The sequence below is a fragment of the Vombatus ursinus genome, unplaced genomic scaffold (genome assembly GCF_900497805.2).
Source record: "Vombatus ursinus unplaced genomic scaffold, bare-nosed wombat genome assembly UNPS02014818.1, whole genome shotgun sequence".
NCBI classification, from domain to species: Eukaryota; Metazoa; Chordata; class Mammalia; order Diprotodontia; family Vombatidae; genus Vombatus; species Vombatus ursinus.
The window spans coordinates 16,570,114-16,597,547 of record NW_020954596.1 but is presented as its reverse complement, the minus strand read 5'-3'; the positions used below and the strand labels follow the sequence as shown (position 1 = coordinate 16,597,547).

The 27,434-nt window shown below is 38.4% G+C and overlaps 1 protein-coding gene across 1 annotated transcript in view; it reads right to left on the bottom strand.

Moving 5' to 3' along the window:
• CUNH4orf50 (chromosome unknown C4orf50 homolog) overlaps positions 1-27,434 on the bottom strand; it is a 109,555-nt gene that overhangs the window by 56,309 nt on the left and 25,812 nt on the right. The window contains exons 7-11 of the mRNA XM_027836606.1: positions 18,680-19,264; positions 16,709-18,133; positions 6,610-6,783; positions 5,819-5,875; positions 1,343-1,525 (exon numbers count right to left, since the gene is read on the bottom strand). Of these exons, the coding sequence (XP_027692407.1) occupies positions 1,343-1,525; positions 5,819-5,875; positions 6,610-6,783; positions 16,709-18,133; positions 18,680-19,264 (2,424 nt within the window). The remainder of the gene's footprint in view (positions 1-1,342; positions 1,526-5,818; positions 5,876-6,609; positions 6,784-16,708; positions 18,134-18,679; positions 19,265-27,434) is intronic.

Below are 27,434 nucleotides of genomic sequence, written 5' to 3'. Positions count from 1 at the left end.
ATAGATAGATAGATAGATAGATAGATAGATAGATAGATAGATAGATAGATAAAATGTACCCCAAAGACTCATGGCAAATGAAAAATAGTCAAGGTAACTCTCCACCCCTCTCTGCTGTGTGTCATCTTACCTCTCAGGGGCCAATAAAGTTCTCCAGACTCAGTCACCTCATGACTCAAACTTCACAGGAAAGCAATCAGATTGGGGCTGCTAGAGTCAGCCCCCTTTCCTTAGGATCTAGACAGCTCAAATAACTCACTGGAGTAATCAAAGCAAAGCTCTAGGTTGCTCATATGCATTGTGGTTCCAGCTACTGGGAATGTGTGCTTCCTCCTTCTAAGCCTAGCACAGTGTTGAGCCTACAGTAAATGCCCATTCTGTTGAAAGGATATGAAAACAGGGCAAGTTGAAAGCTCACATTCAAAATAATTCAACTCAGCAAACAATTTTTAAGTACCCATAAGTGTTCAAGGACATGTGCTGAGTGCTAAGGAAATGATATATGTTACAATGGAATGAAACAGATATGATACAAAGCCTGCTCTCAAAGAGCTTACAATCTAATTAGAGACCGTGGAGATTGTGTTTAGTGCAAAAGAAAGATCCAAGATGCCAAAGGTTGATTTCAGTTTGAGGTGGGGGAGGTGAAATCAGGGAAGTATTAATAGAAGAAGTTATATTTGAATTGAGCCTAGAAGGAAAGGGAGAATTGAATAGGTGGAGAATGGGGAAGAATAAGAAAATGGAGATGGAATTTTATTGGGCAGAAATTGAAGAGGAGGAAGGGAGTCCACTCTAAGTTATTGGGGATAGTAGAAGCAAAATTCAGATATGGAAAGTAAGGATGGGGGTGGAAGGGAGGGCAGAGAGATGGGCTGTGGGGAGTGGTACAGTTAGCTCAGAAGGTGAAATGAATACAGGAAATAGCATGAGACATGGCTGCAAAGGTAGATTAGAGCCAGACTGTGGAGGGCTTCAAATGAAAGGATGAAGAGCATACATTTCCTTTAGTAGACAATGGAGAAGCCCCTGGAGATGTACCAGATCATACAGCTAGTAAAAGGCTGATTCTAGTTGAAGGGGGAAAATGTAAAAACATCCGTTCACATATGAACCAGTATGAAGGGGCATCAGCTGAGGAACAAGGCAAAGAGAACAGGGCATAGAGAAAGCTGTTAAATGTTTTCAGAAATTAATATTAGAAATAAATATGAGGTTTGGACAAATGCACTTGGGCTGGCAAGAATCTTTCAGTTTGGATGAAGGAAAAAGTGTACAGAGGGATGCAGTAGAAGGTATGGCTGGAAATGTCAGTGAGACAAATGGAGTTGATGGCATTTACCTCTCTGGGGTCAGAAGACATGAAGGTAGATGCATAGGCGGCCACAGCAACATCATCCACCAAGGTCCTTGCTGCCTGTGAGAGCTGCAGGTTCTCAATTCCATGTCTGTGCAGTTCCTGCACCAGCTGAGTGACCAAGTTGTTTCTCTCCCGGCATTTCTGAACCAAGGAAGCCACTTTTGCCTATAGGGACAAAAACGAAAAAAGGATCCTTTGTGGCTACTCAAAGCTCGCATCAAAGCTCAAATGTCTATGATGCTAGGGGCAGGAGAATTCATTGCTATATCTGAGAAAAAGTCTAATTCATCTTCACACCAAGGTTTTATACATCACATCATAATGTACCTGATTTACTGGATAGAATGTTGGACGTGGAATCATGAGACCTGAGTTTTAATCATGACTCAATCATTTAACCCCACGTGATCATGGGAAAATCACAACCTGTTTCCTCATCTGTAAAAATGAGTATAACTGTATTTGTACTCCCTTCTTTATAGGTTAGTTATGAAGAAGGAACTTTGCAACTTTTTAAATGCTATGGAATTGTGAGATTATTTTCAAGTAATGGTGTGTATTCTCCACACCCTCTATCTCCCTTTCTACTATTTCACCACCATCACTGCAGAATGGTAATAGGTCCCTTAGGACTGAGGGCTATGTCATATTTTTCTTTGTTTCATGGGTTGTCATGGCCAAAGGATTCATCACCAGGAGGCCAGCCTGATGATAAAAAGCTTCTCTGCACTTAGCTGGACTGGTCCTTGGAAGACAGATTCTGTCTTTTACCATATGTTGCTATATGTCTGTGAGTCATGGCACACTAGAGTGTCTAAAGCTTTTAAAATGAGTATAATAGAGAAAGCAAAAGAGAAAGACACATGCTGAATGTAATCAGGTTGTAACATATGATAAATAAGGAACCATGAAGATTATCTGAAGGATGACACCAAAGAATTGCACAATTAAAAAAAGAAAATAGAACTAGAAATACAAAAGAGCAAAGCAAAAAAAAAAAAATAGCCCATGTGTTCCACCGATAAACTTGTGATAGCAACAGAAAGTGAGGAAGGCTCCCAAGTATGTTGAGCAGATAAACCTTCTGAGGCAAACCAATGGGAAGGCATGGACAAGCATTGGTTAGTAAGGATAGGAATGCTGGGTTGTGATCTGCATCTTTGGAGAGCTCATCCACACTGATACCATTCCAGGCCCAGTTGAGTTTAGAAGAAATGATCTGTATTAGAACAAGGAAATAGAGATGAGGGAGGAGAAAATCCAGACATGGAAGACAGAGAGTGAAAAGGCACAGATTTAGAAAATGGAGATGACTGCTTTCCCTCCTCACCCTCATCTCTATTTCCTGTCTTTCATGACCTTCTCCAAAATTCAGCTCAAATCCCACCTTCTGCAAGAGGCCTTTCTGGGTACTTATCTCTCTCTCTCCCTCACATAATGCCTTTCTCTGAGACCATCTTCTATTTATGCTGTATATGTCTTGTTATTTACATGTTATTTGTTTATTAATTATTTACATGTTATTAGATTATGGGATCCTTGAAGGAAGAACTGTTTTTGCTTTTTTGTGTATCCCCAACAGTTAGCAGAGTGCCTGGTATCTATTAATACTTAATAAATTGCTTATTGACTGATTGTACCATAATTACGGAACTGGAGATTAGAAGCCCAGGTACAAGCCCGAATGACTATGTATGGGCTCCCTCTAATGGCAATCTAAGAGTTAGCAGAAATAGTTATGGAGTGTGTGTGACTAATAACATAAAGCAGCCAACATCTCTTAGAATCATATTGCTAGAAAGAGGCCTTGGAGGCTATGTAATATTCCCTGAGACATAAGTCCCCTTGACTGGCATAGGATTGTTCAGCCTCTGTTTAAAGACCTCCAGTCATGGACCTTACCACCTCTTTAGGCAGCTGTTTCTACTTTTGGACAAATCTAATCACTAGGAAGTGATAAGATGAACCTTAAGAAAGAGACTCCTCTTCTGCCAAAGAATCAAGTAGGTAAAGGCTGACTGACATTGCCTCCACTGCCTCTCTCCCCAGGCATCTATTGACTCCAGAACCTTCACTGTGGAGCCATATATTGGGCAAGGCAGCATCTGGTGCCTTGACCTGCCTTTGTTTCCCTTCTTCATCATAATTCACCCCTTCTAGATTGTTTCCTATTGGGGCTTTGCTCTCCATTTGTGACAACAGGGTGATATATACAGAGAAGTAAATTTCTGGAAAAAAGTATTCAGCTACCAAATAGGTATACACTGCCCTGGTAATGAGGACTTAACTTTTACAGAATTAGTGAGGCAGAATGTCATTACAGAGGAGGCAGAAGAGAAAAGTCCACTAGATTAGAATAAAGTGACAAGAGTTCCAACATTCCTCTACCATTAATTAGCTGTTTGACCTTGGTCAAGAGATTTGGCCTCTCTGAAACCCAAATTTCTTCTTTATATAAAAGAAGACCAGATGAAATAGTGTCAAAGATTTCTTCTAACACTGTATTCTGTGAATATATGCATACATATATATACATATATATACATATATATGGGGAATATTAGGAAGCAGAAATAGGAAGATAATATTGTTCAAGGAATTTCTTTACCACTTTCTAAAATCCTACCATATTAGAGAACCATTTTACTGCCCCTCAAATGATAGCTCACTTACAAACCACTTTAAATATATTATATCACTTGATTCTTAAAAACAACCATGTGGTAAGGGATTATTATTCTCTTTTTACAGATGAGAAAATTGAGACTCAGAGAAGTCAAGTGATTTCCTTGATGGCACATGGACAGTACCTGGAAAAGGAAAGACTAGAAACCAAATCTCCTGATATCAGCATGGTAGAATGAAAAGAATACTGGATTTGGAGTCATGAAGATTTGTAGCATATCACTACAGTTTGCCAACTGTTAGTCAGTCATTTAACCTTCTGCCCTGAAGTGCAGTTTCCTAAACTACAAAAGGAGGACCTACTAATTATCTACAAGTAAGTAACCGTTAGGACAGCTAGGTGGCACAGTGGATAGAGAGCCAGGCTTGGAGTCAGGAAAACCTGAGTTCAAATCCAGCCTCAGACACATACTAGCTGTGTGACCCTTAGCAAGTTACGTAACTGTTTGCCTCAGTTTCCTCATCTGTAAAGTGAGCTGGAGAAGTAACTGGCAAACCACTCCAGTATCTTTGCCAAGAAAATCTCAGCTGGGGTCATAAAAAGTCAGACACGACTGAAATTACTGAACAACAATAAGGTTATATTCATATTACCTACCTCACTGCATTGTTACAAGGAGCAAACAAGAAGTATATAAAAAATCTTTGCAAATCATAAATTGTCATAAAAATGTCAGCTCCTAGTTTTAGTAATGAGATTAAAATATTCTCAAACTTAGGCTTTGGAGATTAATTCCTCATCAACAAATGAAGAAACCAAGCCCTCAGAAATGTTTTGTGGCTCAACCAAGGTTAAATAGATAGTAAGTGATGGAGCCAGAATTTGAAACTAAGTTATAATGTCAGAGGCTGAGAGCTGGTGGTGATCGTAAAAGCTATCTAGTCCAACCTTCTCATTTTTTCGATGAAGAAACCAAATTTCACAGAATTCTAAGTGACTTATCAAGATGATGTAGATAATAAGTGTCAGAGGTAGGATTTGAACATCAGTCCTCTGATCCTAAATCCTTTCCATTGACCACACTGCTTCCCCTTACATCTAGCCATATAACATTCTCCTTTGATGTCTCATCACCAATTATTTAATTAACCAGTCAATAAGCATTTATTAAGCACCTGCTATGTTGCAGGCCCTGTGACAGGCACTGGTGACAGAATGACAAAAACACCACAATGCCTGCCCTCAAGCATGAAGGTGACTCTTTGAGAGCTCTCGAAGGCTATGCCAATGCATCCCAAACTCTGGCAGCTCTTAGGAAATTGGCAAGGCTTCAAACGTGGGCCTAGTAATAAACCGTGTGCCTGGTATTTATGGGCCAGCCGGGCCAAGTGCAAGGATGCTGGGCATGCATAAAGATGGCTAGAAGGAGATGATCTTTTTTTTTCAGCCATAGCTACTTGGGAAGACAATTCACCAAGCCTTACAGGGGCTGTAATATGCATCAGTGATGAACATGCCCTCAAGAACAAGATTGCATATGTCTCATAGATGATATCTACCCCATTCCACTGCCCCTTTATATCAGAGATCAGTCAAGGGAAGCAGTGGAGTGATGAAAAGTAAACGATTCCACCATATCTAATGACTTCAGATGAAGACTGGAGTCCTTGGATTCCACTGATTATAATTCTCCTTCCTCTGCATGAGAAGAGTGTGCTATGTATGTGTCAGCCAAGAGAAAGAGTAGGAGACCAATAGTCATTCAAAGTGTCCAATGGTAATCCAATTATAAGTACAGTTAGTCAAGACCAGATCAATCACAGGTTGATTACCTTGAGAGGTGTCACAGCCAAGTTCACTTCATTTTTCCTCCTTCTGAGCTCTTCAATCTGAAATGGAGCCAAGGCATGGATTATCTTGATTATTCTCAAAGCAACCTTGCCCTACAGAGAACCATAATGGTAACCTGTGGGCCAATTGGGTCCAAGTGGAATGAGGATTTTTTTTTCATCTGGAGCAAAAATAGTTGGGGGTAGGGGAATAGCTGACCAGGGTAAAATTGGACTGGAAGGAAGGTGATCCCAAACCTAGCCCCTGTGAGAATTTGGGGGGAGGTAGCCCTGGGATAAAGGTATCAGGGCAGTGGGATTGTGGGGGTGCTGGCAACAGCCTAGGATGGCAGGGGCTGGTAGAGGGCTGCATGGGATGGTGCCTGGATGTTGATTACCATAGGGAGGAAGTGTTGGCACCCAAGACAAAGCCTTGTTCTCCCCATGCTAGTAATGGTTCTACTTCCAAGGGAGTAGTGCATGGTGCTCAGCTCCACATGGCTTCTTCATGTACATACTATAAATGGAAAATACCTGGCCCCCAGAACAGGGGCATTTGCTCCCCAAGCACCTGGGGATGGAATTCAAACGGCAAATCACCTCCCTCTCTGGGTCTCAGTTTTCTAATCTATGAAATGAGAGTTTTGGACTAAGTGATTTCTAAAATATGTACTCTAAGCCTAATGTTCTCTATGTCCTAAGGTCTCTTCAAGCTGAAAATCTATGATATTCTCTGGCCAAAATTTCTCCAGGAGGACTAACAATCTTTAAGACAGGGCCAGAAACAACAGTACCTTTTCTCTCAGCTGGCCCTGAAGGTACCGAGTTTCACTTTGAGATGCCTGCAGTTCACTGTATAAGGCAGCCTGATCTCTGAGCTGGGACCTCAGGGTTAATACCTGGTGGTGCAGAAGCTTACTGCTGGCCTGGGATTCTTCTTGTGGAGCAATGTTCTCAATATCTCGGAGCTATGGAGATGATAGAATTAAACAGTATGAATAAATAACAATAATAACAAGGGAGGGGAGAGGATAAGAACCTATTAAGAGCCTACTATGTTCCAGGCACTATGCTAAACACTTTATAATTATTATTTCATTTCATCCTCAACACCCCTGGAGACTGGCACTATTATTCCCATTTTACAGCTGAGGAAACTGAAGCAGACAGAGGTTAAGTGACTTGTTCAGAATCACATAGTTAGTATCTGAGGCTGGGTTTGAACATGGCCTAGGAATCTAATTACTTTCTGTTTTCAAATATCAAACACTATTTAATTTATAATAATACAATAATGAAAACAATTATTAACTTTTAAATCAAACATCAAATCATCACAGATTATCATGGAGCTGGAAGGGGCTTTGGGAAATAGATCATCTAATCTAAGGGTTGGCAAATGATGGCCCATGAGTTCAATCCAGCCTGCTGCCTATTTTTGTATGGCCAGGAGCTTAGAACTTTTTTTTTTTTATATCTTACACCATTGGACTTCTACCAGTCCAATCCCTTTGTTTTACAGATGATGAGATTGTGACATGGAGAAGAAGAATGTCTTACCCAAGATCCTACAGCCTCAGACAGGCTAGTTGCAGATGTCAGAGAGGGTATTCTTACTTTAGCTATGGCTTAGACTAGTGACTTCTGAGGTTTCTTCCAACTACAAATGAATAAGACCCCATGGAAGCTTTGGATAACAACTTCAATCCCAAATGAAAGGATTTCAAAAGTTCTCAGTATAGAAGAGGTTTTTTAGGAACAGAATTTTTTTATTAATAGGAATAATAATGTTCATATTTTAAAAAGGTCTGGAAAATGCTTAGTGCTATTTAAAGCTTCAGTCAGTAGCTTAAGACCACAGGAAAGCTAGGTGGCGCCATGGTGCACAGAGTACTGCTGGTCCTGGAGTCAGGAAGACTCATCTTCTTGAGTTCAAATCTGGTCTCAGACACTTACTAACTGTGGAACTCTAGGCAAGTCACTTAACCCTGTTTGCCTCAGTTTCCTCATCTGTAAAAGGAGCTGGAGAAGGAAATGGCAAACCACTCCAGTGTCTCTGCCAAGAAAACCCCAAATGGAGTCTGAAATGACTGAACAACAAAGCTTAAAATAGCATTAGAATTTTTGAGACACCCTGTATACACTTTGCAAGGCATACGACCCTGATGTAGGTGATGTATTACTATCTCCATTTTACTAATGGGGAATATAAGGTTAAATCAGTTGTGCACAATCATTTGCTCATAGCCAGTCCATGTCCTAGCTGGGAACCTTTGCCCCAACCCAAGTCCACAAATAATTCATTATCAAATAGCATAATCTTTTCACTCTACTCTCCCCCCCCACACTTACATGCAGAGGTAATTTCTAAATGTATACTTTCTCTCTAAATAGGCTACCTACCTCCAGAAGACTAATCCACTCCCCAAGGACACCCTAGTCATCATTTAGCAAATTACTTAATCCAATTTACTCTCTAAATTCCTTGAAACTATTACTAAACCCCTTCCCAACTAGGGCAGACTTTACTAAAGGGTCTTAGGGGAAGGAATCAGAGTATAACTGAAAGAAGACTATGCTTGGAAGTAAAAGAACTATCTGGCCAGAGACCCTGAAGGTCTTTACCTCCCGGTTCAATTTTTTTTTTTTGAGTAGGAAAACTAGGCCATCTTTTGCCTCCTTTCTTACCAAGCCTTAAATCACTAAATGGGTGTTGCCTCAGACAGAGACCTGGGAAAGACCTTAGCTTAAAAGGGCCAAGGTCTCCCATTGCATCCAGGGTCATCTCTAGTCATTCTGATCTATGTCTTGTCACTGGACTCAGAAGACCCTGGAGGAGAAAGGGAGGCTGATGACTTTGCACAGTTCTGCCTCACTTTAAATTCAATTCACTTCCAACTTAAGACTTCACCCTCCTGATGTCATTGGTCCTCTTTAAGAACAAAGAACAAACAACAATCGTGGGCAATAATCTGAACTCCATCTTGTTGATTACCCCAGAAATGAGGACATGACAGGGAAACATGTTGACTCGGACAATCATTCCCCATTGCTGGATTAATTCAGTCAGAAAGGATACCTCCATAAGCCCCTTAAAATCACTACTAGTATAAGAATGCCTGAGCACAAAATGAAGACCTTATGGACAATGGTAGTGTTTTGATTACTGCTATTGATTCAGAGTAGGGGATTTGGAAGAGGAAAGCGTATTTGGAAAGTGTGGACCTAATCAGAGCTAGTAAAATGCATTTGCCTTCAGTTCTGATCAATATGGTTTTGAACTGAAATTGGAGGAGGAAGAAGAAAACTGCCCATGTGTTTATGCCTTGAAATCTCTGCGGGCTTTTCCTGTGTTCCAGAGAAGTCTTCTGTGGGGTTAAGTTGTAGGTCATGTACCATTGAGCTGCTGTGGACCTCTAGGAGCCTTTCTGGTTCCTTCAAGTGATGCTAATCAGGAATTTTACAACTGAGCCCCCTTTTGACTTTCTCATATCTCCTCCTTGCTGAGGCCCTCCTGATTCTGAGCGGGGGAGAGGAAGGTGAGGGAAGAGGTAAACCACGTCAGTGCAACAAAGGGAAATTCACTATGTGAAAGAAATTGTAAAGAATGAAGGTGACCAGAAATGTGTGGGTTGCCTCTGGAGGTAGTGAGCTCCCTGTCAGTGGAATGTTCAAACAGAAGCTTGATGGACATGTGTTGTATGTGCAGGAGAAGAAACATACTAGGTGGTAGATCTACATGTCTAAGAGTCTATGTTGTCAGGACTGTGGGCTGAAGAATTACAGGATTAGATTTAGGGCTGCAAAGGGCCCTCAAAGGCCATTGAGTCAAGTGATCTTATTTTCCAGGGGAAGAAACTGAGAACCAGACATGTAGAGTGCATTAACTAAGGCTACACAGGTAGGAAATTGTAAAGCTAAAATTTGAACCCAATCTTTTGACTCCAAATTTAGCACTTATTCCCCTGCACCTAGGTACCTCCTTGGAAAGGATGAGAAGAAGGGAATATGCATTTATTATGTGCCTACTATATTTCAGGCAATGAGCTAAGCATTTTAAAAATACTGTCTTATTTGATAATAAATATAGCATTCAAGAGCCCTAACCTCCTAACCTTACAGAGAAAAAATTGAAGCTCAAGGAGGTAAAGTAACTACCAATGGTCTCAGAGTGAGTTAGTAACAGAGAGGAGACTAACACACAGGTGTTCTAAATTGCTGTCCCATGTGCTGTCTACTCCAGCAAGCTGTCCTAAATAAACAAACACTCAAGGAAAAGACACTAAAGAAATTAACTCTCAATTTGATAAGCCATTGAGAGCTCTGAGAGATATTTGCCTTTGTGTGAAAAATGGCAAGGCAGTAAATGAAAATTAAGGGAAATTTTAGTGATTCCTAAGACATTGAGAATATAATATTCTCCCTCTAAGTTTAAGATAGAACATAAAATAATCATATGAGAAATTTTTGTTACTTCATGAATATTATTAAAAGGAAATTCTGCTTATCCACATTTGAAAGACATGATGCTTACAATAATGCAATCAAGCATTCAGTTCTATATCATCTAAGATTTCAATTCTGACCTGTCTTCCCTTGGTGGAACGAAAAACTCTATACCAATGTGATTTATATTTTCTTTCTTTTTTTTTAAAAAGAAAACTATATAATTTAGGTAGAAGGCATTATTTGAAAGGCTTCTTTCTTCAGAAATAGTTTCAGTAAGGAACAAAAGGAAAATATATCACACACATTTTTATCCATGTACAGCATGGAAATCAGGAGCTTTGATCACTTTCTAAAGAAAGTTATTGGAGTATTAGAACCTGTGAGAGACATTTTCATAAAAGTTTTCTGCTGTGTCAGAAATGTTGTATTCAAAAGAATGTCAAATCTGGATAAAAAAGCCTTGGATTCTATTCCCACTCTGCCAACAACTAGCTATTTGAGCTCAAGGAAACATCATCCTTTCTGAACCTCAGTCTATCCACAGGGCAAGGAAAGTGCTCAGTAAATCTTAGCGTAGGATATGAACGTGAGCTACTTCGACCATTGTTATGAACAGGTGGGATTAAATAATCTCTAATGTCCATTCTTGCTCCAACATTCCATGTTAAATGGTCTAAGGTCCCTTCTAATTCTAGTATTCTGTGTTCTATCAACTCACTTCCCCTCCAACTCTGACATTACATGCTCTCTTGTCTAACACCCCTTATAATCCCAACATTCCATGTTCTATGTCATTCTGCTCTAACATTCTGTGGTTTTTGTTCTAAGATTCCATACAGCACTGATATTCTCTATTTTATGATCTAAGGTCCCCTTGAACTTTGATATCCTACAAATCACAGAAGTGAAGCAAAATAGACACCTGGCAGATGAGCATCTGAATCATTTTTTTTTTCCTGAACATGAGTGAAACTTTGAAATGGAAAAAGAAGAGACTGATAAATCAGAAAATGACAACTCCCTGGGTGGTCCAGATATCAGTTTGGTTTGATATGCATGCAAAAGGTGGATCTACACAGCTAGATGGAGTTTAATGTGGCACAGAGTATGTACAAGTGTTAGTCACAGAAAGGCACAGCAACTCAGAGAATAATCGCTGCCTCAATCCAGGAACTGCTGGATAAATTGATCAGGGATAACATGGGTTAGAGGAAGAAAGGTGGTGTGAGAATATGCCTGTACCTGGATAATGAGCTCATGATGTGAGTGTGTGACACATGCATGGGGACCTCTGCTTGCACTATGTACACAAATGTTCATTTGGGGAAAGATTAAAAAGATTTGTATTCAATTTCTGTCCTCATGTCCCAGCTGCCCACTCGACTACACACATTTCTAGTTAAAAAGAAAGTGCAGAACTTAACACAAATTGCATGAAAAAAAATCATTTTGCTTTGGGAGTTTTCAGTTTATTTGAAATTCGTATTGTGTAGGAGTTAGTTTTACCATCTGATCCCAGGCAAAGAACAGATGGATAAAATTAATGGATTCACAAAACCAATTTGCAAACCTGTCGGTGAATTTCATAAAATCACTAACAACATCTATGTATTTCCATGGTATTTCCAATTTCTCCACCCCACCTCCCATTTGGCAAAGACTGGATAAGACTTCCTTATGCTGTTCCCAGCAGAGAGAAACTGCTGCCCCCATTTTAGAGTGGGAAGCTAGCAGAACTTTGACAGAGAGGCTGCTGTAATGTAGCAGAAAAAATACGGGACACTGGGGACAGTGTAGAATTATTTTTTTTTCAGAATTATTGAATTGTGGAGTTGGAAGGGACTTTAAGGGCCATCTGGTCCAACTTGGGCTTGAGCACAAATATCCCTTCTATATCACTGACTCACAGATTTGGACCTAGAAGGAGGCTCACAGGTCATCTCGCCCACACTCCTCATTTTATAGATACCAGGATGTTTAGGTTATGCCCAATGTCACACAAGTATTAAGTGTCAGAGGTGGGATTTGAATCTTTGTGAGTTGACATTAAACCATTAATGACATCTTTTTGGTTTAGAGGGACATGGGTTCAAGCCTGAGCTCTGACCATTTAGTGAAGGTTGCCCTTCACTTCTCTTATCTTTAATTTTTTTTTTTTTGGTTAGTCAAATGTGGAGAAGTTTTATTACAAGTGTCTTATATACGATAATGATAACATTTAATGTCTGTAGGATGCATTAAGCTTTACAAAATGTTTTCCTCAAAAGAACCCTATGAGATAGGAATAAAAGTATTATTATAATTTTACAGATGAGGAAATACAATTTGTTCCCTCCTCCAGGACCTGAGACTGACTCTAGGTTCTTGAAAGCTCCTGCCAAGTTAGAAAAACTTTGAGTATAGAACTGTCAAATATTAGAGCTACACAAGAGTTTAAAGATGATCTAGTCCAACCTTATTTTATAGATTTGTTGTTGTTGTTGTTGTTCAATATTGTTAAGTCACGTCTGACTCTTAGTGACCCCCTTTGGGGTTTTTGTGGTGAAGATACTGGAGTGGTTTGTTATTTCCTTCTCCAGCTCATTTTACAGATGAGGAAACTGAGGCCAACAGGGTCAAGTGACTTGCCCAAGGTCACATAGCTAGTAAGTGTCTGAGGCCAGATTTGAACTCAGAAAGATGAGTCTTCCTGACTCTAGGCCTGATACTCTATACAATGGACCACCTAGCTGCCCTACTAGTTCATGGAAAAAGAAAATGAAACCCAGATAAGTGCAGTGACTTGCCAAAGGTCACAAACCAGGGTTCAAATTTGGGTGTCCTGATTCCATGTCCATTGATTTTGCCACAACAGATTACCTGTCACTGTTATTTCAGAGAAGAGGAAACCAGAGGAAGATGGTAAATGGGATAATACATGGGCCACCTTGTCAAAAACATATGAAGAAATAAAGACTTGAAATGAAATGAGTCAACCCTGCCATTCCTAAGTGGAGTCAAGTGGAAAGATCCCTGAACTTGGGGTCAGAGGACCTAGTTTCATGTCTAGATTCTACTGCTTACTTTCTGCCTCTAAATCCTACGGGCCTTTTCAGAAATGCTCAGACTTTAATCAAATAAGACAGACTATATCCAGACTTTAGGCAAAAGGACATTTGCATATGTATAAACTGATATCTTTTTTTCTGTCATTTTAACTTCTGAATACTAGTAGGATGTACATGTATAAGATGAGGAAAACATGGTTCAATTGGCCCTTGGTTATTTATAGATGAGAAATCTAATTTTATTCTTTTTGCAGGTATGCTTATAATATGTTTGTATCTTGGGGGGGGTGAATCCAGACACAATTTCATTTGTATGGAAAACTCCCAGGGTGGAAACACTCTCCACCAATTTAAATCAACACCTCTTTTATAATTTATCTCTGAAAGTAACACAGGGCACTTGGAGATTGTGACCTTATCTATGATTACACAATTAGTTATAGTTAAGATTTAAATTCAGATCTTCTTTAATCCAAGAATAGCTCTATATCCATGATATCACACTGACTTTTTTTAGGGTGTTTGTTAAGAACAGTATCATCAAACTATAATAATCCAAATATATAATCTAATTAAATAATCCAAAATCAGCATGATGGAATTGCATTTTTTCTAGGCTAGAAATTTACCCCATAATTTATCCATATACCTCATTCATTCAATTATTAATTTAGAAAATTTCATTAAATAGCTACTGGGAGCAAGGATATTGGACTAGGTGCTCGGGGAAGGACTAAAGTTTAACTGCTCAATCAATAAGCATTTATTTGGTGCCTACTAGGTACCAGGAAATGTGCTAGGCACTGGAGATGCAGACAAAAATGAAAAAGTTGCTGCCCTCAAACAGCTTTAGATAAAGCACAGTCCTTGCCCCTCCTAGAGCTTACAGTTTAAAAATATAGGAATAAAGTACCAACACATAATATTAAATAATATAAATTAGAAAGGTGAAAATCAAATGCTGTGTGAGGCCTTATTAAATCTCACTCTCTAAATCAAAATTGTCTCTATTCAGTGGGGTTCAGCAAGCCTGGTACGTTATCATCCACTGATTGAAGATACCAAGAGTCACTAGCTGGGAAGGGGGAGGGGAGTTTCAGTCCCAAATGCCTTCTTAGGACAGTTAATATGCACTGATTAAGCAGATTCTTGGCAAACTAACCTTATCTTTTTCAAGCTCAGCTATCCTTTTCAGATTTCTCTCTTTTTCTTCTTTTAAAACATATGTTTTATTATTACATATTTCTTGAGTTCTGTATAATTTCAAGGAAAACTTGGTTTTATGCTGTCTGTATATCAGAAATTAATTGGTAAGTTTTGTGAATACAAAGAAATGCAAGACGTAATTGCTCTCAAAATACTCTTTCAAAATGAAAATAACTATGCATATACAAGATGTGTATATATATATATATATACATACACATACATACATACATATATAACAGTGTAAATTGAAAATAATCTCCGAGGGAAGGGTTTGGAGGAGAGGGAAGAGAGAATAGAAAAAAGGCTTCCTGCAGAAGGTAGGATTTGAGCTGAAATTTGAAGGCAGTCAGGGAAGTTAGGAGTGGGTGATTAAAGGTATGGAGGGGGAGAGAGAGATAGTCTGTGCAAATTGAAGGAGTTGGAAGATGGAATGTTATGTATTAGACATAGCAAATAAGCCAATGTAGGAGATCCCAGAGTGTGTGGAGGGGAATAATGTGTAAAACGACTGGAAGGGTAGCATGGGACCAGGTTGTGAAGGACTTTAAAAGCCAAACAGAGGATTTTATATTTGACCCTAAAGATGACAGGAAGCCATTGGAGTATAGTGAGGTGAGGTGGAGGGGTTGGCCTGATTTTATCTATATTTGAGGAAGATCACTTTGGCAGTGGAGTAGAGGATGAAATAGACTGGGAAGAATCCTAAGGTAAGGAGATGAATTAGAAGTACAGGTGAAGCTTCATGAAAGCCCATACCAGGCTGGTGGCTAGGTAAGTGGGAAGAGGGGAACTTAGAAGAGAGAGATAACAGTGTTGTTAAGGCATTATTGAACAGCATTACTGAACAAAGGGGATAAGTGAGAAGGAAGAGACACTTTAGCGTCTATATAAGTTCAATGGCGTATCCAATTCTAAGATATTCCAAGTCAGAAGGAAATTCTGTTCTGAAACTCAGGCTTAAAGGATGAGCATTTGCTGCCAATGATAAGACGAAGAGAAGGCAACATAAGCACTTTTAGGTTGTTTTTAGCAATGGTGGCTTTGCTGTATGCAGAAATCTGCCCAGTGCCAGACTGAAAATCTCTTGCAAAGGAGAAACTGCATGGCAAGAGATTTTTCATGCTTTTCTAAATTAAAGCTTCTTATAAATAAAAATACACAAGAATACTGGAAAATTTTAACTTGAGATTAGTTAAAATTCCCCAATCTTGTTCACATGAACTCTCGAGTATCTGTTGCCACCCAATGCCGTACCTCTAAAGTTCATTTTTTACAGCAGAGCCAGCATGCAAGTCTCCACTCCGACTCCAAACCCAGTGCTTTCCCCACGGCATTATATTGACTATAGAACTATAGAATATTAGGTCTCAAAACAGACTTTAGAGACCATTTAACCTTCATTTAATATACAAGGAAATAGTGGCCCAAAGAGGGGACTTACCCAAGGTCATACAGCTAGGAAATTGGAAAGATAGGGCAGAAGCTCAGGGCTTTTGACTGCTAGCTCAGTCCTCCTCTTCACACTTTTTTTTTTTTTAGTGAGGCAATCGGGGTTAAGTGACTTGCCCAAGGTCACACAGCTAGTATGTGTCAAGTGTTTGGTCTGAGGCCGAATTTGAACTCAAGTCCTCCTGATTTCAGGGCCGGTGCTCTATCCACTGCACCACTTAGCTGCCCCCTTCCTTCACACATTTAAGATAATAATTTGCAAGGATTTCATAACCCTGGGCAAACATTAAAGCACTATACAAATGCTAGTTATGATTATGTCATCAGAGGGAAGAACTAGGAAACATGTGTGCAGGTTTCATGGAGACAGCATTTGGCCTAACATAAAGAAATACTTCTTAGCAATTAAGATTGTCCAGCAATGAAACGGGCTGCCTTGAAAATGAGTGACTTCCCTGTTTTGAGGGACTTTATGTGCTGGCTGCGTTGGTACTGTATTTTTTGGAGGCAATTGGGGTTAAATGACTTGCTCAGGGTCATACAACTAGTTAAGTGTCAAAGGCTGGATTTGAACTCAGGTCCTCCTGGCTCCAAGGCAGGTATTTTATCCATTGTGCCACTTAGCTGCCCCATGGCTACCCTTTAAAGAGGAGTTAGATTTGAAAGATCTTTGAGGTCACAAGCAGCTCTAAAGTTCTCTAGTTCAGTGATAGTGTGATATACTTCAAAGTCCACTTACCCGGGAAGAACTGGCTAGTGATTCATGTGTTCGATTGTGGAATTCAGACAAACTCTCCTTTTTTTTCTTTTTTTCAAAATCTACCCTTTTATCTTCTGACCCATTAGAGGGATCTTGGGTGACAGTGGAAACCTCAGGGTTCTCCTTCACTAAAAATGGTTTCAGTCTTTTATAGCCCATGTGGAACTGATACATTTCATTGTAAATGGGGTGTTGCTTTCGTCCTTTATCAAAAACAGATGCTTCCTCCAAAGACAATCCTTCATCTCTTGTTGGTTGGCCTGAGGGGTCAGTTACCTGAATTCCTTGATCTACCACATTTGCTTTGTCCAATAGCTTCTGGATTTGTCCCTTTAGATGCTCATTCTCTTTGGCTATTTGTTTGATATCCTTTGTTTCACATGTGGCCTTCCCTTCCATAATATGTATTTTGTGGAGAAGCTGTTCATTTTCTTCCTTCAGGCTTTGCATCATGTCTTGTATTCCTGGCACTAGATCTTTTATTACATCTTTGTAACCAATGCTAAGGTCAGCTATCAAGGTCTTCAGCTCTTGGTTTTCTTGTGTAACCTTCTCAGTCACTTCCTGTGCTTCCCTAATGTTTTCTGCCATTGCTTTCTGAATATTGTCCACCTTCTTCTTCAGGGTCATATTTTCATCTTGCAGGTCAGAAATTTTATCATAACTTTTCCCATTGCAGTCTTCAAGGTCTGAAATTAGCTGCAAGTATTGGTCTAGTTCACTTCTTAGCTGAGTTAAGTTTTCTAGCAAATTGACCTTATCTTGTTCAAGCTCAGCTATCCTTTTCAGATTTCTCTCTTTTTCTTTTTCTAAAGCATATGTTTTATTATTGCATATTTTGTGATCTCTGTGTAATTTGGTTATTTCAAGGAAAACTTGGTTTTGCTCTGTCTGTATATCAGAAATTAGTTGGAAAAACCTATTCATGCTTTCGTGTGCTTCAGTTTTTAGGGGAAATCTGTTCAAAAACATGGCCAATTGAGAATTTAGAATCACTTCATTCAAATCAGGCAATTTCTTAGAATGAGTTTCATTTTTCTTCCCTGCAGAAAATATTGTTCTAATGTCCCTGCCCTTTTTAAGTTTAATACTCTCAACAACATCCTTCTCAGATTTTCCTTCTAATATTTCTGAAGAATCAACATCTGTTCCATCATCTGCATCTGCTGAGGCGGTATGAGTATCAACGTCCACCTCCACCTCTAAGGATTGCAACTGTTGGGAGTACCTCCAGTTTTCTTCTTCTAATTGCTTCATTTTCTGTCGATAATTCTCATTTTCTTCCTCCAAAGCAAAGATTTCCTGGAAATGCTTCACCACCTCTTTCTCTAGCTCATTAATTTTGAGAAAATATCTGCTGCTCCCTATATCGGTAGCCAATATTTCATTTTCACAAGATTCATCCTGCAATGGTGATTCTCTATTGAATTGAGAACATGTCTGTTTCTCTGAGAAAAACTTGTCCTTTTCTTTTTCAAAAGCATGTCTTTTCTGGATGCATTGGCCATAACCATCATTTCCTAGATCTAGTATTTCATGACAGTATATTCCTTTCTTCTTTTCTACTTCAAACAACTTATCTTTTTCTTCCCAGGCATCAATATTTTGGAGCCCTATTTGTTTTTCTTCATTTGGATTAGAGTCTTTCCTAAGTCCTGTTACTTTCTCTTCAAGTACATTGGCATCCTTTGGCAAATATCCTTGGTTCCTTCTAGCTACTAATGTGAGATTCCCACACTCATCTGGTGAACTATCTTCTTGGCTCTTTTCCTGAATTTGCTTTTGGAAAGCCCAAACATTTGACTTTCCTTTCATCACTCCTTCCAGGAGATCCAGTCTTTCCCCTTGAGTTTCTGCCTCATGCTGTGCCACTGAAATTTGACTTTTCTGCCTTCGATCAGGACAGCAGTTGGGTTTCTGGAACTGATATTTTTCTTTCTCTTCTTCCACATGTTTTGAACATTTTGCCTCATTAGCTAGAACACTTACATCACTGAAGTCCCACTCCAAGATTTCCTTTTTGTTTGTTCCATTTTGTGGAAGTATATCCTGGGTTTTTAACCATTTTTCTTGCTTTTCTTCTAATTCAAGTTCTATAGCTCCTACTCTTTGGCTAAGAGTCTTTGAAGGCATTCCTGTGTCTTTTCCAGAAATACCATTTCTCAAAAGAGATTGTGGATTATCAATACTGTTTTGGGTCTCATTAGTATTCCAACATGGCTCCATAGGGACTTGGGGGACATGCATGGATTGGAGCCCATGAGTCACACGGCTCTGAGGAAGTTCTTCTTGGAAAGAATCTTCTAGAACAGTAAGACTTCCAGGAGCAGGAGGGACAACCATGGGCATTAACAAAGGAATTATGGACTTCTCCAAGAAAGGAAATGACTCTTTAATTTGCAGCTCTGGAGTTGCTCTTGAAAAGATGAGTTGGTCAAAAGGGAACAGATGATCATCATTAAGCTGGCCTGAAGAAGGTCCACAAAAAAAGAAAAGGACCGTCTGTGGATCTGAGGTGGATACACCCGAACAACCCTGTGAATAAAGACAACAAAAGAAAGCAAATCTTAAATTGCCATTTGTCCACTGCATTTACTGAGGCTTTACTGGGTGCTCAGCATAGTGCTAGATACTTCCATATAAAGGAGAATGCTGCCTACTCCTTATCTTCATATAATTTAAAATATTGAGGTCAGGGATTGTTTTCCTTTTGGGTTTTTTGTTTATTTATTCATAAATGTTTGCAGAGTGCTTGGCAAATAGTAAGTACTTAAAATGAGACAGCTAGATGCTGTACTATATAGAGTGCTAGACCTGGGGTTGGGAAGATCTGAGTTCAAACATCACCTCAGATGCTTGCTGTGTGACTAGGGCAAGTCATTCCTCTCAACCATTGTTTTCTTATCTGTAAAATGAGGATAATCATAGCACTTACTGACAGGTTTGTTATAAAGATCAAATGAGATAATACATATATATGTATATGTGTATACATAAAATTACATATGTATATATGTGTGTGTGTGTATAATTTGTTGTCGTTTAGTCATTTCAGCTGTGTCTGACTCTTCATGACCCATTTAAGGTTTTCTTGGCAAAGATACTGGAGTGGGAGTGGTTTGTCATTTTTTTCTCCACTTCATTTTACAGATGAGGAAACTGAAGTGAATAGGATTAAGTTATTTGTCCAGGATCACACAGCTAGTAAATGTCTGAGGCTGGATTTGAACTCAGAAAGAAAAGTCTTCCTGATTCCAAGCCCAGTGCTCTATCCATTGTGCCACCTAGCTGCATGTATACATACACACACACACACACACACACACACAGATACATAATCATATACACACACATATATATATGCATAATCATATACACATACATGTATGGAAAATGCTTTGTTAACCTTAATGCACTATTTAAATCATAGTCATTATCATTATTATTATTGATGGATGATTAGATTGACTGATTACCATCTTGTTGGAGAGAGAAGAATTCACTAGTAGGTTCCATATGGTATAGTGAAGATATGCTTCAGGATAAGTATGATATAGGAAAGATCATTCAGGCTTGTCTATCACCATTTAGAGTCAGTCATTGGCCTAGAGAACAATGAAGATGGCGGGGGGGGGGGGGGGGGGGGGCCCCCCCAACTGAAGAGAATTTAAGGAAAGGGGAGGGCAGGGCCAGGAAGATACCAGGTCAGGAATAAAAACACGTATACCCCTGAAAACAACTTCCTGTGGCAAATGGAGAAAATTCTTTTTTCAGATTCAATGTTTTGTTGCTCATCCCAGATCACAGTAACTATAAATCACTGCAAATTTCCCAGGGACTTAATTTGCTATTCAGCCTCTTGCATTCTGTTTTTAATTCACCCATAGAGTAGGAAGAAGGCACACAGCTGTATTTGCTCTCTAAGAGATATTGGTGGGTTCACTACTCTCAAGCTATAGCCCCACCTGAGCTCCTCTACCCAATATGGATTGCAAATAGCCACCAGAATATAGAGGCTAAATTTTTATGTGTTCATGAACAAGATACACAAACAGTAACTGAACAATATAAGGATTGAATAGAAATAAAAATAAAATAAAAATCACAAGGTAGTATGCAACTAAGCACCACACAGGTAGCAGAGACCTGATGGACTTTTAGATTTCACAGAAGTGATGAGGGAAGGTTTCTTTAACACAGACAACAAGGCCAGTCTATAGTCTATTGTCTGAGATATATAATAGCAGTGGCCCAGATTTCTACAGGGCTTTCTAGGTTACAGAGTACTTTTCTCACAATACCTTGTGAGATTGGTTATATTATGATTATTGTTGTTATTGTTCCCATTTCACAGATGAGAAAACAGGCTCAGAACCCAAAGTTATACATTTAGTTTGAGGCAGAGATGAGTTTGAATTCAGGGCCTCTTTATCTAAGCCCAACTTTTTCAGTAAAAATTCACCTATCTGGTAGTCACTTATCTTGAAGACTCAAAGTATCCCTCCTCTATCTAACCTGTCTTCCACATAGTTGCTGAACTGACATTTCTAAAGCACAAATCTATCACTCCCCTTTCCCTAGCTTTGTTTGGCATTTCAATCTCTTCGTCACCTGGGATCCAAGCTCTCTTTCCAAATATTTCACATTATTTCCTGCTCATGTACATTCTCTAGCCAAAGTGACTTGTTCCCCCTATCTAATATTCCAGATCCCATCTCCATTCCTTTATACAAGCTGTTTCTCATGCCTAGAATGCTCTCCCTCTTCACCTCTTCCACTCATAATTCCTTCAAGGTTCAGCTAAGGGCCCACCTTTCTAACAAGGCCTTTTCTCATTCCTCCACTTATTGGTGTTCTTCATAATCCCGGAAGTGACTCTGTGTACATAATTTTACTTGGCCATGCACTTGTTGTAACCATCCAGAAGAATGTAAGTTCCTTGAGGGAAGACAGTTTTGTATTTGTATCTTAAGAGGTTAGTACAGTCCTTGGCACACCATAGATGCTTAATAAATGTTTCTTGAGTTAAACAGAATTTCAGCTGCAAAACATAGATTGAACAATACCATGTAACTTATTAATGGGAGAGATCCTCTGGTCTTCACCTTGAGGCAACGAATTCTTAAACACCAATTAAACAAGTTTGATTTGAACGAGTCACTTTGGTTTGCTGGAGTTCAGTGTTCTCAAATATAAAATATAGGAGTTTGACTATGTGATCTCAAGGTCATTTTTATCTCTAATATTTTATAATTCCATGTTGCTCAGTTAAAAGGCTAGCAAAAAGCCTCATTCATTTGACCTCATTGATTGGGAATGTGTTCTCATTAGATGAAAGGAGGCATAGCAGAGTGGGCAGAGAGCTAGGCTCCAAGCCACTGACACAAAATACAGACATGCAAATCACTTCATGTTTTAGTGCTCTAGGCAACTCACTAAGAATAAAAATGGCAGAGATTAAAAGCATTAATTGGAACTGATTGAGGACTGTTCCTCATCTAGGAGCTTCCTGGATCACTAAAATCACAGTTCAGTCTCTATCATCAGATATAACATCCAAAATCTACTTTTAAAAAATTGTCATTTTCTTTGTGACTTTTGAGTCTCTTATTTCTGAAACCAACACTGACAATTTTTTTTGGTACAGCACAGATTGTTTCACTAAAAAAACACACATTACAGAAACATACTATGTTATTTGAATCATAATTTTTGTAGGAGCATATTTCTGTATTGTGTGGGAAGCATTAGGCAGTGATAATTTAAAAAAAATTAAAGATATATAAATATTCAATTAAGCAAATTTTTAGTAAGCAACTATTATATTCAGTGTACTATACTAGGTAATAGGAGGAGATACAAAGTTTGTAACAGCCTGGGTCCCTGACCTCATGGAGGTCACAGTCAGGCAAGGCTAAGGGATGACACAAGACATAAACTAGAGTGCATGGGTAATACATGACAAGTACCCTAGGGAAGAAAAACATGAAGTGCTGTGGAGGTCTTACTGAGACAGTCCTTAATGGCTTGGAGAATCAGGGAAGACTTTCTAGATGAGATGGCATTTGATTTTAGACTTTAAGGATGGGTAAGAATTAATTGACATTCAATAGATGAAGAAGGTCAAGGATCACATTCCATATATAAGAAATTATCCATGTTGGTTATTGTGTAGAGTCAAGAAGATGAATAATTTGCAATAAGGCTAGAAATATTCTTTACATTAGAGTGGGAGAATATTAGTGAAAGGCAAACAACTGTGCATGGGAGGCAGATGTTTACAGTAATCAGTTATATCCCTGACATATCTAAGGGGCAGCAAGATGTAATCTCTGAAATGATGGAAAAGTCTGAGAGACAGAGTTTCTGTGTAATTATCAGTCAATCTATTAATTATGTTATCAAATAATCAATAAATTGAGGTCAATGGTCTCTCTTGTAACCAAAGACCTTGCAAGGAGGTCTCTAAATGTTTAAATACTTCTGGAAAACTGGGTATCCCTGAGGGTGAAAATCATCTCTGATTGGTTAACAATGAGAGAATGAATATTATAATTAAGGTGGACTTTTTCTAATGAAGAGTTGGGAGACATGATTTTGATCATGTCAGCCCTTTCTCAGATTATTCTGCCTCCGGCAATCTTTACAAAAGAATCTGTTCTCCACCCAGTCCTACCTGAGTTAAACTGTGGTTGGGTTACAATAAGAATTTCATCTAGATAAGATGGTTTAGGTGGGGTAAATTTTGGGGCAAGGTCAGTAATGTCCTTGAGATACTGCCTGGGCTATGAATGAGCAAGCAAAAAGAGAGAATTGATTATTAATATAATACTAAAATAATATTTTTTGTTATCACAAATCTAGAAACCATGACCCAGGGGTGATGAAGGATGTGGTCAGAGAGCTAATGTTTATTTGGATTGAGTTACTGGTGTATTAGGAGGATAATCCAGGACAGTGTAATAAGTACCAGATTGGGGAAAGTTAGGTAGTTAAGTGGAACCATGGAGGGGATATTGAATTTGGACATGGGAAGATCTGATTTTGAAACCTGCCTCAGATACTACCTGTGTGACTCGGAACAAGTCATAATCCCTCCCTGCCTCATTTTCCTCATTTGTAAAATGGGGGTAATAATAACATATGCCTCCCAGGGAAGTTGTGAGGTTCAAATGAATAACATATGTATTGTCTTTTTTTTTTTTTGGTGAGGCAATCGGGGTTAAGTGACTTGCCCAGGGTCGCACAGCTAGTAAGATTTGAACTCAGGTCCTCCTGACTCCAAGGCCAGAGCTCTATCCACTGTGCCATCTAGCTGCCCCTTATGTGTAATGTCTTTTGGAGACTCTGCATACTAGATAAAGCTTGTTCTCCAAGTGATAAATATGTCTTAGATATTTCTCTTCAGAAAGACCATAAACTCCTCAAGGACAGGGATTCTGCCAAATGTTTCTTATAACCTCCACCACGCCCCAAAGTGTGTTTCATATGTAATAGATTCTGCCAAGTAAGCTTAATCATTCAGATCCTATAATTTGTACTTTCGATCTTATGAAAACAGATTCAGCTGCTTTCTTCCTCTACCCGGGTAGCCCCCCTCTCCCATTGGTGAATTCTTCTCAGAACCTCCACTTTGTATTTTTTTTTCCTTTTTTTTCTTTTTTTTATTAATTTATTTTGATTTATCAATAATCACTTCCATATGCTTTTGACTTTAAAATTTTTCTCCCCCTTCCTCCCCACCACCCTCCCCAAAATGGCACACAATCTGATATAGGCTATACATTTACATTCATATCAAACATATTTTCACATTAGTGATGTTGTAAGTAGAAATTAAAACCAATAGGAGGAACCATCAGAGAGAGGAAACAAAACTCAACAGAAGAGAAAAAAAATAACAATTTGGCTTCCATAGTTCTTTCTTTGGGTGTGGACAGCATTTTCCATCACAAGGCCTCTGGAGATGTCTTAGATCCTTGTATTTCCAGGAAGGGTTAAGTGTATCAATATTAGTCATCACACAACGTGTCTGTTATTGTGTACAATGTTCTCTTGGTTCTGCTCACTTCACTCAGTATCAGACCATACAAGTCTTTCCAGGTTTTTCTGAAGTCAGCCTGTTCATCATTTCTTATAGCACAATAGTATTCCATCACATTCATATACCACAACTTGCTCAGCCATTCCCCAATTGATGGGTATCCTCTCAATTTCCAATTCTTTGCCACCGCAAAAAGAGCTGCTATGAATATTTTTGTACATGTAGGTCCTTTTCCCATTTGTGTGATCTCTTTGGGATATAGCCCTAGAATTGCTATTGCTGGGTCAAAGGGTAGGCACATTTTTATAGCTCTTTGGGCATAGTTCCAAATTGCTCTTCAAAATGGTTGGATCATTTCACAACTCCACCAACAATGCATTAGTGTTCCAATTTTCCCACATCTTCTTCAACATTGATCATTTTCCTGTTTTGTCATGTTGGCCATTCTGATAGGTGTGATGTGGTACCTCAGAGTTGTTTTGATTTGCATTTCTCTAATCAATAGTGATTTAGAGCATTTTTTCATATGACTATAGATGGCTTTAATTTCTTCATCTGAGAACTGTCTGTTCATATCCTTTGACCACTTATCAATTGGAGAATGGTTTGTACTCTTATAAATTTGACTTAATTCTCTATATATTTTAGAAATGAGGCCCTTATCAGAGAGACTGGTTGTAAAAATTCTTTCCCAATTTTCTACCTTCCTTCTAATCTTAGTTGCATTGGCTTTGTTTGTGCAAAAACTTTTCAATTTAATGTAATCAAAATTATTTATTTTGCTTTTTGTAATGTTCTCTATCTCCTGTTTGGTCATGAATTCTTCTGTTCTCCATAGATCTGACAGGTAAACTATTCCTTGCTCTCTCAGTTTGCTTATAGTATCAGCCTTTATGTCTAAGTCATGAGCCCATTTTGACTTTATTTTGGAATATGGTGTGAGATTTTGATCTACGCCTAGTTTCTGCCATACTCTTTTCCAGTTTTTCCAGCAGTTTTTTTTCAAAGAATGGGTTCTTATCCCAGAAGCTGGGGTCTTTGGGTTTATCAAATAATATATTATTATAGTCATTGACTACTGAGTCTTGCATATTTAACCTATTCCACTGATCCACCACTCTATTTCTTAGCCAGTACCAAGCAGTTTTGATGATTGCTGCTTTATAATACAATTTAAGATCTGGAGTGGCTAGGCCACCTTCCTCTGAATTTCTTTTCATTAGTTCTCTTGATATTCTGGACCTTTTGTTCTTCCAAATGAATCTTGTTATTCTTCTTTCTAACTCTATAAAATAATTTTTTGGTAGTTTGATTGGTATGGCACTGAATAAGTAAATTAGCTTAGGTAGAATGCTCATTTTTATTATATTAGCTCGGCCTACCCATGAGCAACTGATGTTTTTCCAGTTATTTAGATCTGATTTTATTTGCATGAAAAGTAATTTGTAATTGTGTTCATAGAGTTCCTGGGTTTGTTTCAGGAGGTAGATTCCTAAATATTTTATAATGTCTACAGTAAGTTTAAATGGAATTTCTCTTTCTATCTCTTGCTGTTGGGCTTTGTTGGTAATGTGTAGAAATGCCAATGATTTATGTGGGTTTATTATATAGCCTGCAACTTTGCTGAAGTTGTTTATTATTTCAAGTAGTTTTTTACTTGATTCTCCGGGATTCTCTAAATATAACATCATGTCATCTGCAAAGAGTGAGAGCTTTTTTCTTCTTTGCCTATTCTAATGCCTTCCATGTCTTTGTCTTCTCTTATTGCTAAAGCTAAAGTTTCCAGTACAATGTTGAATAACAGTGGTGATAATGGACATCCTTATTTCACCCCCGATCTTATTGGAAATGCTTCTAGCTTGTCCCCATTACATATTATGCTTGCTGAAGGTTTTAGATAAATGCTATTTATTATTTTAAGGAAGACTCCATTTATATCTATGGTCTTTAGTGTTTTTAATAGGAATGGGTGTTGTATTTTGTCAAAAGCTCTTTCTGCATCTATTGAGATGATCATGTGGTTTCTGTTAGTTTTGGTGTTGATATGATGGATTATGCTGATAGTTTTTCTTATATTGAACCACCCCTGCATTCCTGGTATAAATCCTACCTGGTCATAGTGTATTATTCATATGATAAGTTTCTGTAATCTATTTGCTAATATTTTGTTTAAAATTTTTGCATCTATATTCATTAGAGAAATTGGTCTATAATTTTCTTTTTCTGTTTTGACTCTTCCTGGTTTAGGTATCAGCACCATATTTGTATCATAAAAAGAATTTGGTAAGATTCCTTCTTTATCTATTCTACCAAATAGTTTATATAGTATTGCATTACTTGTTCTTTAAATGTTTGATAGAATTCACATGTAAATCCATCTGGCCCTGGAGATTTTTTCCTAGGGAATTCATCAATGACTTGTTCAATTTCTTTTTCTGAGATGGGGTTATATAAGTATTTACTTCCTCATCTGTTAATCTGGGCAGTTTATATTTTTGTAAATATATATCCATTTCACTAAGATTGTCAAATTTGTTGGCATATAGTTGGGCAAAATAATTCCTAATTGTTTTAATTTCCTCTTCCTTGGTGGTAGTTTCACCCTTCTCATTCTTGATACTAGTAATTTGGTTTTCTTCTTTCTTTTTTTTAATTAGATTA